The 19,281-nt window shown below is 47.0% G+C and overlaps 1 protein-coding gene across 1 annotated transcript in view; it reads right to left on the bottom strand.

Moving 5' to 3' along the window:
• Positions 1–11,651: 11,651 nt before the first annotated feature.
• Positions 11,652–19,281, bottom strand: part of Cacng3 (calcium channel, voltage-dependent, gamma subunit 3) — a 97,650-nt gene continuing 90,020 nt past the window's right edge. Inside the window, exons 3-4 of the mRNA NM_019430.2 lie at positions 18,722–18,862; positions 11,652–12,710 (exon numbers count right to left, since the gene is read on the bottom strand). Of these exons, the coding sequence (NP_062303.2) occupies positions 12,199–12,710; positions 18,722–18,862 (653 nt within the window). The 3' untranslated portion in view covers positions 11,652–12,198. The remainder of the gene's footprint in view (positions 12,711–18,721; positions 18,863–19,281) is intronic.

Genomic DNA, 19,281 nt, shown 5'->3' with positions numbered 1-19,281 from the left:
GTCTATCTGCATGCCACCATGCATCCCATCATGATGATAATGGACAGAACCTCTGAAACTGTAAGCCAGACCTGATTAAATGTTTTCCTTTATAAGAGTTGTTATGGTCATGGTGTCTCATCCCAGCAATAAACTCTAATTAAGGCATCCCGTCTATGCTGACCCCCCCCCCCCAGGTATTTTGGTACAGTAATGGAAAGCTCATTCAGGGGTTGTTTATTTCTGCCATATAACATCATCATAGCCCGATCATGCCATTTTATGGGTGAAGAAACTGAGCCAGAGAGAAGTTAAGTAAACCGCTAGGTCACATTACCTGGCAGTGTTAAATGCAGGACTCAGACCAAATCTGTCAGGTTCCTGCCCTGAGCCCTGTAGTCACCCAGGTTGCCATCTTTCTAAGGCTTGGTTCTTTCAGCTCTCCATCTTTAGACCAGTCAGTGCTGTTCAGCTGGGAGTAACCTCTGCCTCCTCCCTTCAAAAGACATTTGACCATGGCTGAAAGGATTTTTGCTCATCAAACGTTGGCAGGCAAGGAGAGTAGAAGCCAGTGATGGTACATCATATCCTGCCTTGCACAGGGCAACTTCAAGACGGTCACTCAGACTCAAATATCAGTGCTGCGGCTACTGGGAAGCTGGGATAGCCTTCCACACTAAATTCCCTGTTACTTAAGTTACCTACTGCCGCACCTCACTACCACCACCCTGTCTTCCTCTCCTCCCCCTCCTCCCACTCTCTACCCATCCTCCTACTCCATCCTCCCCCTCTCCTTCTCAAAACTCTTCACTCTACCACCTCCTCCCCTCCCCCTTTGTTCCTTCTCCTCTACTCTTCTTTCACCTTTCCTCTGCATCTCCCCCCTCCTCCCCATCTCTTCCTTTTCCTCTTCAGTTTCCTTCTTCCTTTTCTACTCTTTCCTCCTTCTCTCCCCCCCCCCCCCATGCTTATGGTGTTGCCTCTTTATCTGGCCAGGGATCTCAGGCTGGGTCTCAGGCTAGGGAAAGGTCCTGTACTCATTTAGGGTGTGTCTTCTTTCCATCCCAGTTAACCCAAATCTACAAATTCCCTCACAGACTACGAGAATGAGCTGTCACACCCCGCTTTTTGCCTGTTTGCAACCAGTCACGTGGTCGGGCTGTCGGAAGTTGCTTAGTGAATTGACAACAGCTGATGGTCGGTGCTGGGACTGGTCTCAGCTGACATTTGCCTAGCTGATCTGGAGGTGTGAGTGCTGATGGCTCCCCATTTGCAGATGACACTTAACTGTGCCAGGTAGTGAAATGCCAGGCTGCTGCTGCTGCTGAGCCACAGGGAGATCTCAGCAGGCTGTGTGAGTGGGCAGAGGAGTTGCCAGGGATGGGCTTCAGTGTGGGCAAGTGCTAGGTGCCGAGCTTGGCAAAAAAAAAAAAAAAATCATCTGATCTATACTTAGAGGTTAGAATGGGAAGGGAAAATTCTGAATCAACTGCAGGGACTTCAGCAAGAGACTCCAAGCCTACCTGACTGTAAGACTCACCTGAGCCCTGGCTAGCTCTACAGGTGTCTGGACTCCTGACTCAGGGGTGGTTTCCCAGAAGTCTGGGCTTGTCTTTCTTAGGTCCACTTTTAATTCTCTGCAGGAAAACTGAGCTGGGTTTTCTAGATGTCCAGAGTTTTTTGAGAGAAGCCAAAATAATCTTGTTTTTTGTTTGCTTGTTGTGTCAAGTTCTCATTTCCTCTTTTAATAACTTTCAATTTGATATAAAGTCTATCCACAGAAAAATATTTAAGAGATCAGCTAGAGCTCCCATGTGCCCCATGCCAGATCCATCACCAGTTAACATTTTGCCCCTGTTGCTTTCTCTTTTCCATTTGCCAATTTAAAAATAAACACCCCACTGAACAGGCTGATTAAGAATGAATAGAATTTGGCCAAGCTATCAGTTGGTGATTTCTGAAGTCCAGCCCCATTCTGAGGCCAATTAAGAATTGCTGGGGTGTTGGGGGCTGGGGACATAACTCAGGCGATAAAGCGTCTACTGCACAAACATGGATCTGCATCCAATCACCGGCACTCACATGAAAAACTGGGCACAGTGGCATGCTTGTAATCCCAGCACTGGGAAGGCAGAGACAGGAGGGTCCCTGGGGCTTGCTAGCCAGCCAGCCTAGCATGCTTAGTGATTTACAGACCAGTAGGGGCTACCGTCTCTGAAGACCAAGTGGCCAGTGCCTAGGAAACAGCACTCCAGGTTGATTTCTGGCCTACACACACACATGCGCACGGCTGTGTGTACATGCATGCCCCTCCCCCTGCCAGGCATACCTCTCACATAACAAAGAATCACTGGGGTGGAGACTGGATCTTTTTATTTTGAAAAGATGTATTTATCGTTATTTGGTGTGTATGAGTGTCTGTATATATGCACTACATGTGTATCTGGTGCCCATGGAAGCCAAGAGGAGGTGTTGGATCTCCTAGAACTGAAGTTACAGGCAGCTATGAGTTGCCATGTGAGTGCTGGGAATTGAGCCTGGGTCCTCTTGAGCCCTGAGCCATCTTTCCAGCCCTAGGTCCTTTGCATTTGAACTTGGTGATACTCCCGGTGTAGCTGAGGCTCAGAATTACCGGCTGTGCTCCCTCAGAGTAGGTTTACTCTGCCAACTACTGACTTACAGGTGGAGACCTGATTCGGCTTTGCCCAATAAGAACAAGAAACAGGCAGAAGGTCTCTCGGAGTGATCCTGGGTAAGCTTTCTCCATTCTTCAAGAGAGGTATTCCCTGTTGGATGTTGTGTTTAGATATTATGGGATATCAACCGAGTGTGATGGGGACATTATATCTGACAAATATGGGATGGGATTCTGGCCCGAGGATGTGAATTAGTTACACTGCTGTTGCTGTGACAGAGTTCCTGACTAAACAACTTGAAGAAGAAAGGGAGAAGGTGTAGTCTACGGTGGGGACAAAAGCAATGCAACAGGAGGCCAGGCCATGTCGTCACACAGCATCATCCAATCAGGAAGCAGAAAGAGCTGAGAGCTGCTCAGCCTGCTTATTCTTCCCATCCAGGTTAGGTGAGTCTTTCCGCCTCAATTGACCGAGCCTTAAAGTTTCTCACAGACGTGCCCAGAAGTTTCCCACCTAGACGATCCTAAATCCTATCAAGTTGTCGATCAATATTAAGCACCATAGAATAAAAATGGGGAAAATGGAAAGACCCTGACCCTTGGATTTCTTGTTAAACTGGTGAATCAATTAGCCTTGGGGCTCTTTGTCTATTTTTGCCCCCAGGGAGGGTACACTTTTCTTATTGAAGTTGTATGGCAGGAGTGACTAGTCACCCGTCAACGATATGTGTGTGATTATTATCCAGAAGCACCTCTCCATCTATGGATGCTGTTTTCCAAATCCTTTCTTCTGGACTGCACACAGAGCCACCTGCTTGTTCTCATCAGTGGATGGGACATGAAGTACCCAAGTACATGAAGTACGTAAGCCAAGGTGGTGAAGTATGAGTTCATGATCTTTTGGTTTCTTCTTCTTCTTCTTTTTTTTTTTTTTTTTTTTTTTTTTTTTTTTTTTTTTTTGGCTTTTCGAGACAGGGTTTCTCTGTGTAGCCTGGCTGTCCTGGAACTCACTTTGTAGACCAGGCTGGCCTCAAACTCAGAAATCTGCCTGTCTCTGCCTCCCCAGTGCTGGGATTAAAGGCGTGTACCACCACGCCCGGCTGATCTTTTGGCTTTTTACCATCTTCTTTTCCTCGCTCTTCCAGTCTTCCAGGTAGCATTTGCCAGTATGGTTCCAGAGCTCAAGATAGCACAGCATTGATACTGAGTCACAGCTGGGAATGGAGTCACCCAAGGGGACCACTTGACCAGAAACACTTGTTCTGGATTTCGTGGAGCCAAGAAATGAAGGTCCATGCTGATTTGGGTGTTGATTTGCCATGATATAATCTAAGTCTCTCTGACTAGTGTACGCTGGCTAAGCAGAAGTGACGTGTTGGCTGCTGCCAGAAGCATTTCACCTCAGGCATTGGAAGCAGGAAGTGATCATCAGGTCCAGATCCCCATTGTTGTAGCCAGGTGTGGCCTTGAACTTGTGGAGATTCTCCTGCCTCAGCCTCCTGAATACTGGGATTACAGATATGCACCACCATACCCAGTCAGATCACTCTCTAAAGATGGATTTGAGGGACTGAGAAGATAGGTGAGGGGTGGACCACTTGCCAAGAACATGCAAGGTCATGATATTGATTCTTAACACGGCTTCCTTGAGGTCCTTTCTTATTTTCTTTTTTTAAACAAATATTTATTTATTTATTAACTTATTTAAAATGAGTACACTGTAGCTATCCTCAGACACACCAGAAAAGGGCATTGGATCCCTTTACAGGCGATTGTAAACCACCATGTGGCTGCTGGGAGTTGAACTCTGGACCTCCGAAGAGCAGTCAGTGTTCTTAACCGCTGAGCCATCTCTCCAGCCCTCTTATTTTTAAAGAAGCAATCAGCATGGCAATGGTTATTTCTCAGGAGTCACTTGTCTTAGCTTGGTGCCTTGGGCCCATCCACTGTCATTGTGATGTCTTTGCTTTCACAGTTTACCAAACCCACAGACCCTACCACTTGGGTTCCTACATCTCTCTCTGTCTTAGCCCTCTGTGGACTGGGCTGGCTTTGAGGCAGTGTTCCTGACTAGACGCCACTCTGGCTGGGCTTCCTGATGTCTCTCAGAGGGCCTTAGCTGCCACAGTATTGTTGGCTTGTTTCTTAGTTCTAGAAACTTGTAGAGATATTAGTTCTGGTCATGCTCATTCAGTAATTAGGAACAGAGACACACTTAACAATTCTCAAGGTTAGGGGGACTGTGAAGGAGTATAAGGCACCCAGGGGTTTGAGAACAGGGTGTAGTTGGACCTTGAGGAATAAGGCGGCTAAGTTTTAGAAACCAAAATAATAGCAGTGGCTCTGATATCCTCTACAGAGCTTGTATTATACCCCATCTCCTTCCTTCCCTCCCTCCTTACCTCTCTCCCTCCTCCCTCTCTTCCTGTCAGTGTTTGAGCCCCATCAGGCATTAGGCATGGAGAATACAGTAGAAAGCAAAATAGCCAAGAAACATGCTTGCATGGGAAAGTTGTAAACAATTAAGTAAATGAATCACACACTAAAAGATAAAAACGAGCCATCAAGGGAACAGGTGTAGAGTAAAGAATTGTGGGCCATTAACCTTAGAGAGCTCATGAAGAATTCTTCTCTGAGGAAGTGACTGGTTAGCTCGGACCTGAAGGTTGACAAGGAAACAAGGTATTTAGAGAGGGACGACTTCAAGTTGAGGAAGCATCAACTGCAAAGGCAAGAAACTCACTTAGCTTGATCAAGGACTAAAACTGGGAGATGGCAAGACTGGGGTGCAAGTCGCAATATGCACATTGCATGGAGTATCATGAGTAGGTCAGCAGCCTCTCGGAACACACGATCCTTCTGAACATAGGAATGTGCATTTATTTACTTAAGCACCTTTGAAACTTTGTAGGTTGTCGTATGCTGTTTGTCTCACATGCTGAAGGTCTGCTCCCTAAATGGTGGTCTAATAGTTGAGAGGTAATTGGATGCCAAGGACTCTAGCCGATAATCAATCCCTTGATGGAGTCACAATACAACGGTGTATTGGGAGGTGGTGGTATGTAGTAGGTGAAGCCTAGCTGGAGGAAGCAGATCACTAAGTACTGAAAAGACGTACCTTGGCCCCAGCACCTTCTATATCTCCTTGCTTCCTAGCCATGAGCTGGGCAGCTCTGCTCCACTGCAGTCCCATCACCACAACATTTTGCCATACTAAGGCCTTGGGTATTTTGTCACATGAATGAGAGGCTGACAATGCCGTCATTCTCTTTACCACGTGGGTCTTGATCATTTTAACTTGTCATTGGTCCATAGTTAATGTTCTTCCTTCAGACTCTCTCAAATCCTCTCTGTTTCCTAGAGCCAATTAGCAATTTAGTTAATATTCCCAGGAAAGATCATTTGATTGGTCCAGCTTATCTTTTGTAGTGAAGCCTTAAGTTCCAGAACACTGGCCATCCAGTGAATGGCTTATCAGGGCTGTGGTCAGGCCCAGTCCTCTGATTTATCAGCTGTGGCTGTGAGCAGAGTCATGTCCAGAACATAGTGATATCCACTTACTACGATGATACTGTCTGTGAGCTTAGTCTGAGAGGAATGGACTCAGAGATGATGGAGGAAAGGGGTGTTTTCCTGGGAATAGCTCTTACCAGACTTCAGAAAATAGAAAATGTTCTAGTTTCGCACATGTGTGTGTGTGTGTGTGTGTGTGTGTGTTGCTCGTGATGAGAGGGATAGGAGTGTGAGGGTCATAGGACAATCTGCAGGAGTTGGCTCTCTCCTTTATCCTGTGGGTTCCGGGGAACAAACTCAGGCCATCAGCTTTGGGAGCGAGCACCTTTACCCACATAGCCAACTTTGTCAGCCCTCTCTATTTGACCTTTTGAGACAAAGTCTCTCACTGAACCTGGAACTTGATGCATTGGTTAGACTGGCTGCTCAATAAACCTGCAGGGTTTGCCTCCTGTCCTCACGGAGATTCAGACGTGTTTCACTATGCCTGACTTTCATGTGAATGCTGGGGATATCAACTCAGGTCTTCATACTTATGCAAGCGAGCAAACACTTTACCCGTTGTGCCTGATTAAGACGCTCAGGTGATCTCAGACTACATGAATGCAGTCAAGGCATAAAGCCAGCATGCCTGCAAATCCACATCCCCTGGAGCCAGCTTCCTGGATTTTATTTTATTTTTTATTCCCTCCAAGCTCCCGGTCTCAGAGTGTTTGCCTTCACCATAAAACCACCTCTTATACTCTCCTGTTCTTCTCTCTGAATAACTAACCTTTAGGTCTGATTCTAGCATTACTTTCTTTTCTTGATCACCCCCTAACATGGAAGACACTTTATATATCGCCACTCTTTATTTGCTATGCATTCCTTTAATGAAACAGGGCACCATTTTAAACAATGTAGATCGCTATGCTCCCTGAACACTGTCTCCCTCGGCAGAGAGTGACATAGCACAGAGGTCATTTCTGTTGAGATCATGGCTGCTTCTATGATCTAAGCCCTGAAGGAGCTGAATCCAGAGACAATTGAGGAAAGCAGTATTTTCCTGGGAACATCTCTTACCAACTTCTGAAAATAGACAGTATGTATTAGAGTTTCTGATATATCTTGGACTAAAATGTGTATGTGATAGGTGGTAGGTGCTTGATAAATGCTTCTGGTAGGTGGCAAATGCTTGATAAATGCCGGCCGGTGAAATGGCTCAGCAGGTAAAGACACTGCTGTTAAGATGACCCAAGACCTGTCCTTGAACCCACATTGATGGAAAGAGCAAACTGATTCCTGCAAGCTGTCCCCTGCTTTCCACATACTTCCCATGGCAGAGTCCCACTCCCAGTAAAAAAAAAAAAAAAAAAAAAAAAAAAAAAAAGTTAAATAATACATGCTAGCCAATTGAAGGGATGAAAGACGTGCCAGAGAATGAAGGCCACAAGAAGTGGAGCCTCTGTGGCCAGGGAACTGACTGCAGTAAAGACTTCACAGAAGGTGTGGGGCTTGGGCTTGGCTTGGACAGGGGAGGTTTGGGGAAAGAGAAGCGAAGACACTGCAAGCAGGGATAAGATTTATTAATAAGGCAAAGATCTGGGAATCAGTGTGATATAGCCAGGGTACTTGCTATGTAGCCCAAGATTGTCTCATTCTCACAATCCCCCTGCTTCCACCATCTCCATGCTGAGAGTGGAGGTGGAGAATGGCTCGTGTGGGTGGTACAATACTTCAATTTCTTTCCCAAGTGATTTATGACTACAAACTCAATCACCCTTAAAAAATCGAGTTCTATTTTTATTTTATTGTTTGGTCAGTTGGGTAACTGGTTCTAATGATGGAGAGTCAACTGAGGACCTCGAGGGTTTGAACACGGGCAGACACAGCTGTTCAGAGTAGAGCTTGAATACCAGGACTCGCCAGCTTTCTGAGAAAGCACAAAGGATCTGGTCTCAAGGCGAAAGAGAGGACCGAACACTGAAAAATGGCCGAGAAGCCCAGCAGCTCTGGTTCTGAGGTTGGCAGAAGAATATTGTTGGTCTGGAAATGGTGAGTTGGGAAAGGACCCAAGTTTGGCAGAGGAGACGGAGTGCCCCAGGCAGGAGCCACCGGAAATCTCTGTGATGGCTGTTGCCTAGGCTCTGGGGTCAGGAGGACACGGGTCATGTTTCTGTGTTGCTATGCATTTGTTAGTTCAACTCTATCCAATGGTTTAATAACTGCCTCAAAGGTTACTCAATGGGACAGAGTAAGTGATGTTTCTAACATGGTATTTGACATGGAGGTTGGAGGACTGATGCAGGGAAAGGGATGTGTGTGTGAGTGTGTGTGTGTTTGTGAATGTGTATTTGGTGCAGGGGAAGGGATATGTGTGAGTGTGTGTGTGTGTGTTTGCACATGCATGGAAGTGTTCATGCCCATGTATGTGCATACATGTGGAAGTCAGAATAACCTCTTATGTTGTTTCTCAGGAGTCATCTACCTCGTGTTTTGAGATGGTGTTTCTCAGGGGCCTGAGGCTTGCCATTTTGACTAGGCTGGCTGGCTAGTGATCTCCAGGAATCTCTTGTCTTCTGGGCTTGTTGGTGAGTGCCACTGCCCTTGGAGATTTTACCTGCATTCTGGAGATTGAACTCCGGTGAACAGCAAGCACTTTACTGACTGAGCCATCTTCTCAGCCCCTCTCATGGGGATTCTGATGATGAGGATTGACCAGAGTCCTGACTACAACCTGGGGATGCTCTTAGTGCATATTTGATGCTAGGCAGTTGAGCCCCTGGTGCCAAAACGTTTCCAGGAGCAGCCTGGATGGCACAAAGTGTCCTTCCAGGAGCAAGGGGGCCATATTTCTCCTCCAGCTCTCTAGCTTTTGCACAATAGTTTTATATTGATGTTCTGGGCCAGCACCCAGCTAGTGAACCACTGACCCAGATTCCCTGATCATGATTAACTCCTGGTTTGTAAGATGGTCTGGAACTGCTGTTCCCTCCTCACAGCGTATGTCATCTACCCGATCCATTCATAGATCCTTTCGGCCCCAAGGCTGTCTGCAGCCCACATGTAGAGGAGGCTGGTCCTCTATCACAGCATCATGTCACCAAGTGGGACTCCTTCCTCCTTCTCTTTCCTGTTCCTGTTGATTAAACCAAGGGAAGAGGCAGCTTCCCGAGCTAGGCTCTCCTTACTGCTCCCAGAATTTGGTGATATGCTTTGGATAAACGGTAGCTGCAGGGCCAGCAACAGCTAGAAGACAGCACTACTATTTTATTTTGTTGTACTTTTTCCAGTTACTGTTTGCTTATTTGAATTAATTCCACTTTCTAGTAGATAAGCTATATATAATCACCTCCCAAAATCTGTTTAGGGAAAGAAAAACTGAATTTATTTAAAGAAAACATTAGGTATATAATTGTGTTATGGGGGTAGGAACTGTCTCATAAAGCTGGCGCTCAGGGGGCCGAGGTTTGAAAAGTGCTGGCAAAGAAGGGGGTCCTGCCTCATGGGGGAAGGGCTGCCTACAAATGTGACTCTGCTCATTAGCAGCCAAGATGCCTTACACACCTCAAGTGTCGACTTCCTCATGGACTCAAATGGAGAAAATGATTTCTAGAACATGAAGATATTTTGATGATTAAAAAGATAATTGGGGATGCATGTCAGCTGTATATGACAGCTGCTAAGGATCAAATAAAGTTAATTATTTCCAGTGCGCACTAATTTTAAACATTTGTTTACTGGGGGTGGGGTGGGGTGGGGGTGGGAGTGGGAGTGCATGTGCTTACACCAGCTGTATTCTCCTTTTAGGTCCTGGGCTCAAACTCTGGTCATTAGGCTTAGCGGCAAGCACTTTTACCCACTAAACCATTTCCCCATCTCATCCCACCTACTTTGTGCACTTTATCATGACATTCACAGAGTAAGTTCCTAAGTTGCTGGGGCTTTGATCATGCCATAGAAGGACTCTTGGCAAGTCTCTCACCTTCTCCTGCTTTACTTGCCTCATTGGCCTGTGATGATATTAGCAGTGTCATCTTTATGGAGGTCCTGGGAGGATCAGGCTTTGTCTTTTTTTAACAGGTATATGGCCTAGGGTGATTGGGCTGCCAAGTGTGAGCACTTAGGGCAATGACCCTGTAACCCTCTGGGGCGGCATCCTAGGTGAGCAAGTTGTATGGAAATGTGAAGCCCTGGATATGTGCCCAAAACACTCCATGACACCATTATTGGCAGAGGGGGATAAACCATTCCTGCTTTAAAAACTTAAATAGCCATTCAGCTGCGCCCTCACAACTCTTAAAGGCCCCAGAGCCTGCATAAGAAACACTCTTCCCTCCCTTCATCTAGAATCACTTCCATTGGCTTTTATAATGTTCTCTCCAGTGTGGTGTGCTGTGGCCTCTTCAGATTTATGTGTTGAAGCCTTAAATCCCAGTGAGATGAGATATGAAAGCATAAGGTCGTGGGTATGCCCACCCACCTCATGGTGACATTAGTAGTTCATAAGAGTAAAAGAGATACCACCCCCAACACACCGCATGAGGGCACAACAAGAAGGGAGCTGTCTACAAGCCAGGATGAGGGTTCTTGCCTAGAGCCAAATATATGGACACCTTGACCTTGGATATCTCAGACTCCAGACTTCTCAATCTTCCTACCACTGCGACACTTTAATGCAGTTCCTCATGGTGTGGTGACCCCCAGCCATAAAATTATTTCCATTGCTACCTTATAACTACAACTTTGCTTCTGATATGAATCAGAATGTAGGATGTCTGATATGTAACCTCTGTGAAAGGGTTGTTTGACCCCTAAAGGGGTTGCGACCCACAGGTTGAGATGCAATGCTCTAGAGCTAAGAGAAAGAAATGCCTGTTGTTTAAGCTACCTAGTGCAAGACATACTACCTAGAATCCATGTATAAAATAAAAATTATATATATCCATCATCTGCCTGCTTGTCTAATCTCTCTCTCTCTCTCTCATTCCTGGGCTGGGGATTTTGTTCCCTACCTAGCATGCCCAGTTCTCAGCACCACATTCAGACTAAACATGGTGGTGCACGCCTATGGTCCCAGAACTTAGGAAATGGAGGCACGAGACTTAGGAAATTTAAAGGCATCCTTTGTAACACAGCAGGTTTGAGGCCAGCCTGACACCATGAGACCCTGTCTAAAAACTGTACATAACTGTATAGTGATCCTTTTAAATTACTAATCATTACACATACAGACCTTACTTAAGCCTCACATTTCTATTTCAGATGAGGAGGCTGAGCTTTGAAGGTCAAGAGCTTTGAACGTCAGAGTTAGGTCTTGAGTGGCCAGCACTCCCACTTCCCCAGGAGCCGCCAGAGGTTCAAGTGGCAGGAATAGGCTACAGAGATCTCAAGGGCCTCATGTAAAAGGGCGAAATCATCCCTCATGGCTAGAGAGAGGAAGAGAAAGTTGTGGTTCTAAGAGTGACCTGAGCTGAGTTGGTGGTAGGAGAGCAAATTTGTATAGGAAATACTCAGAAAACAAAACCAAACACCCCTAGCTCCATTGGTTACAAGGCAAAAACCTTTAATAACACGAGTGCTTATTACATGAGCTGCTTCGGGGCACTGACATCTGATTTCTGGTCATGTTTTTCTAACACTTAAAGGTGAATGCCTCTCTCGGAGCCACCTGTGTGGTGGGTTTCACAGAGAGTTTGTGTGGGTGGACAATGGGAACACCTATGCATACAACTGATAGGGGATTTGGAAATCCCCCGATGCTATGACTGCACCTTCGACTTTAGTCAAGTCCTTTCCCAAGGAGGGAAGAATGTCGTGGTCCTTCCAGGAAAGAAGGAAGAAAAGAAAACACTTGGCACAGATACACAGAGAGGGGTAACATTAAGGGACCAGCGAGAAAAGTCGGGGGAAGTGGACGGGTTAAGGTCTGGGGGATGAGGGACCACTGTGGGAGGGGGCTGAGTCCATTTGGTTTCGTTCTTTGTAAGAAGTGATACCATCACGAGGACCATGCCATGCAACCTTAGAGACATCTGTGTACACTTCCCCCAAGGCTGTGCTGGGCGGCGGGGCAGAGGTCAGAGGTCAGCTCAGACAGGCGTGGTACGTCTGTTGGCCGGATTGTTATGCAATGACTCTTTGAACTCTTTGGGTGTGGAGTTGTGGAACTGTAGAAAAGCATGGTCCCGGTCAGAGTTGAGAAGGGTCCCCATGGTAAGCTTAGAGGGGTCCCGGGAGAGGGTGAACATGGAGATGTCGGTGGAAGGGATGGTGTGGAAGCCTTTGCTGATGGGAGAAAGGTCTCGAGATCTGGGTTCAGTGGAGCGAGAACTTGACCGTCTTCGGAATCTATACCTGTAGGGCGGCAGGCGCGCAAATGTAGACTTCTTCAGGAGCTCTGAATGGGATCTGGCACGCAACTGCTGATGCTTCTCGATATAGATGTGCACGGCGACCACGCCCACAATTTCCGCGATGATGAAAGAGAAGGCTCCAAAATAAAAGGACCAGCCGTAGGAGTAGCTCTTTTTAGAGTCCCTCTGCCCAGGGTCTCCAGCATTGGCTGAGATATAAACTATGATGCCGATGATGTTGCTTAGCCCTGAGAGAAAAGGAAAAGAAAACACATATTCCATAAAGCCTCAGAGGCAATGCCCATTTTTTTTAGTGTTGAGATACTGATAGAACATGTGGAGGTAACAGGGAGAGGAGGCAATGGATTAGGGCCAGGGAATCTCACAGCTGAGCTCTTCCTGCAAAGGTTGTCTGTTGGGAAATGAAGAATTCTGATGCTCAATCCTGGGCAGGGCACTGCCAGCTAAAGACTTTGTCTACTTATAGCAAGTACCAGAGAACCCAGAATGCACTCATTTCCCTTCAAAATAACCTATACCATCACCACTTAATCTTGACACTAACTCACAAGAATGGCAAAATGAACAAGATATGGGTCCCTGACCTTAATCTCCTCACCTGCAGCTGTAGAGACTGACATGGAAATGTAATGAGAGCAGAATGCAACAAGGACCCCATCAGAGATACATATGAGATGACTGAGCACAAGGGAGAGGGGAGAGAGAGAGAGAGAGAGAGAGAGAGAGAGAGAGAGAGAGAGAGGAGAGGGGAGAGGGGAGAGGGGAGAGGGGAGAGGGGAGAGGGGAGAGGGGAGAGGGGAGAGGGGAGAGGGGAGAGGGGAGAGGGTAGACGGGAGAGGGGAGAGGGGAGAGGGGAGAGGGGAGAGGGGAGAGAGGAGAGAGGAGAGAGCCTTCCTTTGAAGTTGTGGTGGCATCTGAGCTGGATCCTGACAGCTGACAGGAGAGGCAAGGCTGTGGACCATGAAGTGTGAGAGAAGGGACAGAGAATGACTTGCAAGGACGTAGCCTGGATGCTGGTGAGGCTGGTGGCATTCTGATCAGCAGGGAGGACCAGCTAGGGAATAGGGCATGCTAGATATATGGAGTTGGAAATGCTGATGGACCCAGAGCTTTGTATAGACTAAGCTAATATTCTACCACTGAGCCACACCCATGACCTCCCAGTCTTTTTCTTTTCTGCACAGAATAAGATACACTTTAGGTTAACTATTATTGGCGCACCAGGAATTAGAGTACACAAAGCTAATAACCCTGAAAACTCATTCCTAACTCTTGGTTATGAACTTAACCATCAACCTGAATTTTATTGATGCCACCTAATAGGCTTGGGGAAGGGGTAGAGGACCCAGTCAAACACACATGCAAACTCCACCTCAAGTTATTATATCTGTTGCTGTTGCCATGGTCCCTGGACAGTGGATCTCAGCTTCTTCAGCCTTTCAACAGGGACTTAACCTCAGGTCTTTCCAGGGAGCTTCTAGGTCTTCAGCACAGATTGGGACTCAGAGGCTTCCGGCTCCTTGGACTGAGCAACCCAGAGACTTTCTGCTTTTCTAGCATGTAAATGTTGCTGGATTATTTACCTCTCTTGGGTGTAAGCTAACCCAATATTGCCCCATGCCATTGTGTTTCTCTAGAGAGCCTTGGCTTATTAATACACCTACTTTCCTCAAGTGGCACCAGGCTACATTGGGAATAACCAACTGCTCACCCCTTAGGAGAGGAACTGATTCCCTCGGCTTCTGCTCACACTCACTTGCCTGACTCACAGTATCCCTCCAAAACACCTCCTTTTGTATCTTTATGTCAGGGGCTCAGGCTTGCTGCCAACAATGACCGAGGGAGCTGGTGTACCAGTTGGCATCTCCTGGCATCTAAAGTTTCACTACCTGGCAGGTGGCACTGTATGGAGTCTGTCTCTCTTTCCAGGTCCCAATACCAGGTGATGAGTAACCTTTGCTGGAGCCTCTCTGTTGAGCTCTCCCCCCACACACTCCTCAAATGTCCTGTATATTTGATATCCCCAAGGTTGTACGACTAAAGGGTTATCTGAAAACTCTGTCTAGAGGCTACAGAAATGGCTTGTTGATCTTTCAGGGACCGGAGTTCAGTTCCTAGCACCCATGTCTGGTGGCTTAGAGCTTCCTGTAACTTCAGCTTTAGGGGGTCCCACGTCCTCTTCTGGCCTCTGTGGGTACTCCTCCCCCAAAACACATAAATAAAAAGAAAATAAACCTTAAGGTAGAAAACAAAGCGTTGCCAAGCAAAGTTGCTTCAGTGCCAGCATTCTGAGCGGCTGGTGCCTATGTGTGAGGTCTTATAAACATTTTGCGTATGACACTGGTCATACTCAGTCTAGGACTTGCCCCTGGCAGGGAAAGGCTGGGTTCTCCCTCTGCCCCATGTTCTCCCCTGGTCTTTCCTGGCACAAACTTTCTCAGGCAGGCAGCAGGTTCTGATCAGTGAGATGCCCCTGATACAAGAGATGACAGATCTGGCTCTGTCAGTCTTCACTGTCCCCCCTCCACCCCCCAGAATAAAAACCGGCTTCTTTCCCCCAAGTGTCAATTTGCCTGGATGATTAGCGGAAGACACATTCTTTTATATTAAAATGAACATGGATATAATAAGGAGGAAAAAGCAGAATTCACATGAATTTTTCAGTTAAGTGGGAAACTGACTTCAAAGAGACTTCAGCTCATTGATGCTTCTGCGATGCCCCGAGTGCCCAGGGCCATGTTCTTGCTCTCCCCTCTGACAGCAGGGAAATATGTGTGACAAAGTTTAGAAAGTCCCAAAAAACGAGGGCCTTCCTGCGGGTGGGGTGGGGTAAGAAGGTTCATGGTAATGCCCAAAGGTCCAACTAGTTTAAAGCGGCAGGAAGCTAAGCAAGTTATCAGTCATTCGTGGGGCATTTGTCATAAGCCAGACACTGGGTAGCATCTTGAGTGACTTGTCTTATTTATTTTATGGTGCTGGTGATGGTACCCAAGGCATCGAGCATGCTAGGCAAGTGCAGTGCCATTCAGCTACCTGCTCCTAGCTATGAGTCTTCCCTTCGCCAGTTCAGTGTATTCCCTTCTATAGATGGAGGAATAACATGGATGGATTAGCAAGTTTCCATGTCCACACAAGTTAGGAAATGATCAAAGCAGAATTTGAACCCAAGACTCTTAGCCGTGGTGGGTTGAGATTTCAGTAATGAGGGTCTTAGGGACAAGACACTTGCTCATTATGATTGCTCCAGCTTCTATACCAGAGCTTGACCCGAAGCAAGAACAACGAGGAGTGTTTGTTGAACGAATGAGTAAGTGAATGAATGAGTAGAATTGATGTACACATTAAACACACAAAGCACATAACAGTTACTTTATGTTGAGCCACACTGGGTGCTAGCCACAGTTTTGAATTCAGTTATGGGTGCAGATTCATCTAATCCTTTAAACAGCCTCCAGAGGCAGGGTCATTATGGCCTGGGCCTTTTAGGAGGGGAAACTGAGACACAACGCAGTTTAGTAACTTGCCTGCTGCTGTACAGTGAGGATATAGAAGAGGGGAGATTAGCACTGGGTAGCCTGGCTTCAGAGCGCATGCATTTGTACCTTGTTATCAGGCCCGGGACACAGGAAGTGCACAATAAAAGCTATACATTTTAGCACATACAGGGCCTTGAGGAGGATGGGGTCTTCCAATACTGTCATTTTATAGGTGGAAAATTTGAGGCTCTTGGGGCTCTAGAGGGAGGGGGAGGGGCTCTAATCCTAGACAAGTATTCCCTCAGGGCTCTCATAGTCCGCTGCATCTAACCCACCTGTCATCCCTCGCAATACTCCCATGCAAAGAAAGTAGCTGATGACACTTTCCCCTAACAATCCCCTGGGGGGACAAAATAATGATCTTATCTTGTTCTTAGTAAACTGTCACATCAGCACAACACTGGTGCAGATTCTCCTGGTTGGTCAGCCAGAGCGAGGACAGGGCTACCAGCGGGAGGAACATTCCTCAAAAGCAGCTAGGCCTCTGGGTTTTCTAGTTAACGCCTGTCACCACAGAGCATGGTCAGAAGCCATAGCTACCTCCAGCTGACCTGTCTCCTGAATAAGGACAGGACTTTCTCCCTGGTCTGTAACTTGAATGGGCTCTCTGAGGGTGAGAGTGGGATTCTGTCTGTCCAGCTCACTCTGTAGAAGGGGAAACTGTAGGGGAAAACCTGTGCAAGGCCTTACAGGGGACCGGGATGCTGGGGTCATGCTTGACAATGTCTTGTTGCTGCTTTTCAACATTGTAACTTGCACATCCAGTGTCCTTCCAGCAGCTCTGTGGAATGGGAACCATTGCTCTTTGCTGTGTTGGAGGTGAGGAAGCCAGGGCACCAGCAGGCTGGGAATAGTTCCTAAGGCCACACAGGTGGAACAAGAACTCAAATTTCAAAATGTCACTTATTTACAGCCAACTTTGGCCTGGAAATAATGCAAGGAAATCCCAGAAAGAAGCAGTTTGTATGCTTTAGATAGCCTTGTTACAGTTTATTATTCTTCTTCTATTTTTAATATTTATTAAGTTCTTACTGTATGTAAGGTATACAGTATACTTTCATGTGTGTATGTTTACAGAGTGGATATAGTATGTAGAGGATTTGGTACTCCTCTTTGGTATGAGGATCCACTATGGTCCTTGGAAAGCATCCCTGTGGGTAAAAGAGGACCACTGAATAGTATTCTGATGGTCACCACCAAAGCTGTCTTCCTCTCCCCTGCTATGGTGGTTAATAAGCACTGTCAACTTGATAGTATCTAGAATCTTCTAAGAGGAAAAGGGCCTGAGCATTATCTGTGAGGGACACTTGAGGCTGTATTGATTAAGGTAGGAAGAGCCACTCTAAATGTGGATGGCATCCTCCTGTGATCTGGGGTCCTGGATTGAATAAAATGAAGAAAGTAAACATGCAAGCTGAACATCTGCTCATCTCTCTCTGTTTCCTGACTGTGGGCAATGGATCCAGCTGCCTTATGTTCCTGCTTCTTTCTTCACCATGACAGACTGTACTCTTAAACTGTGAGCCAAAAGAAAACCTTTCTCCCCTAGGCAGCTTTTGTCAGATACTTTGTTGCAACAATGAGAAAAGTGAGGAGTCAACTTTTCTTGTTCTCTGCTTCTCTAAAGACTTTCATCCTGTTGATATTGATGTGCCTGGAGCAGGGAGGGATGGGAAGGGATGACAAAGACATGAAAGGAAGTGTGGAAACCCAGAAGAATGAGAGGCAGATGAGGATACCGGAGGAGGAGGGGTGGTGTTTGGGGGAGAGAAGGTAGTGAAATAGGACACATTTCTGAAGGTAGTTGTGTTTGAATATGCTTGGTCCATGAGAAGTGGAACTATTAGAAGGTGTGGCCTTGTTGGAAGAAGTGTGTCACTGTGTAGGTGGGTCATCCAGTGTGGAAGAGACCCCCCTCCTGGCTGCCTTCAGAAGAGAACCTCCCCCTGGCTGCCTTTGGATCAAGATGAACTCTCAGCTCCTCCAGCACCAAGTCTGCCTGCATGATGCCATACTTCCTGACATGACTATAGTTGACTGAACCTTAGAAAATGTAAGCAAGCTCCAATTAAATGTTTGCCTTTATAAGAGTTGTCTTGGTCATGGTATCTCTTCACAGCAATAAAACCCAAACGAAGACAATAGTCTCTCAATTCCTGTTCACCCTGCTCTTCTGCCTGCTCAGCTGGTGTGGATGGAGGACTAGGTCTTCCCAATGGACATCTGAGGCTCTCCAGAGATGCTTGGGAGGATATGGGGACTTGAAAACCTGTAAGATTGCGAACAGCAATTGCCCGGCAAGCAAGCATCTCAAAGCTCTCCTCAACCCTTCTCCATTCCTGTATCTCTTCTCTCCTTCTTCTCTCCCTCTTCTCTCCTCTCTTTTTTTCTCTTGTCCCCTCCTTCTTCCCTCCTTCCCTCCTTTTTTTAGGGTTTCACTATGTAGCCCAGGCTGGCCTGGAATGGTGACTCAGCTTCCATAGTCTTGGCTGCTCTTTGGTTAATCGGTGTCCTTGCCTCTTTGTCTCATAGACTCTGACATCGTGTCTCCTCCTTGTATTGCCTTTGCAGCAGCCTTGTCTAGAGTCTGGGTCTCTTATTGGCTAACAGAATCCTCAGCTGCACACAGGTTGATCATTCACCATCAGTGTGGCTCTGGCTTTGGTTTGTTGTCCAGTTATATCTCAAGGCAAGACACTCACCTGCAGAGACGAAGAAGATGCCAGCGCTGAGGATCACACTGTGCCTGCTGCGGTGGAACTCGCTGGCAGCCACGCAGAGTCCCCCGAAAAACAGCAGAGTGACGCTGAGGATGGGAAAGACGCTGGAGGCCCTCACAGCTCCTGTGGAGAGAAGGAGAGAAGCTTCCATCTACACTCCAGCCAGCCCTGGGACTCACCTGCTGCGGTCGCGTAGTGTTTGTGAACCAAACAGTGCAGAGCTGGAGAGAAGTATCCCATAGAGGTGTGGGACCAGCACCGCCCACCCAGGGGCCCGTGATCTGGAGGCCCAGTACCCGACAGCCTCTTGAAAGTCTAAGCAATCCTACCAGTCATGTGCATTGTAAACTCTGTCTAGGGACTTGGAGCTTGGAGTCACTGGGGACCCACTTTCGGCTAGCTGGCATCCTCTTAACTCCCCACTTCCAGACTTCCTGGGATGGGATGTTCTGCCTCAGTCTACTAACCAGGTCACCCTTCATTTCTGACGAGGACCTGGGAGTAAACACAGGGAGAGTCAGACTTAGTTGCAAGCTCGAGGT

This window comes from Mus musculus, chromosome 7 (genome assembly GCF_000001635.26).
Source record: "Mus musculus strain C57BL/6J chromosome 7, GRCm38.p6 C57BL/6J".
Lineage (NCBI taxonomy): Eukaryota > Metazoa > Chordata > Mammalia > Rodentia > Muridae > Mus > Mus musculus.
The sequence above is the reverse complement of the archived record's forward strand: the minus strand, read 5'-3'. Positions and strand labels throughout refer to the sequence as shown.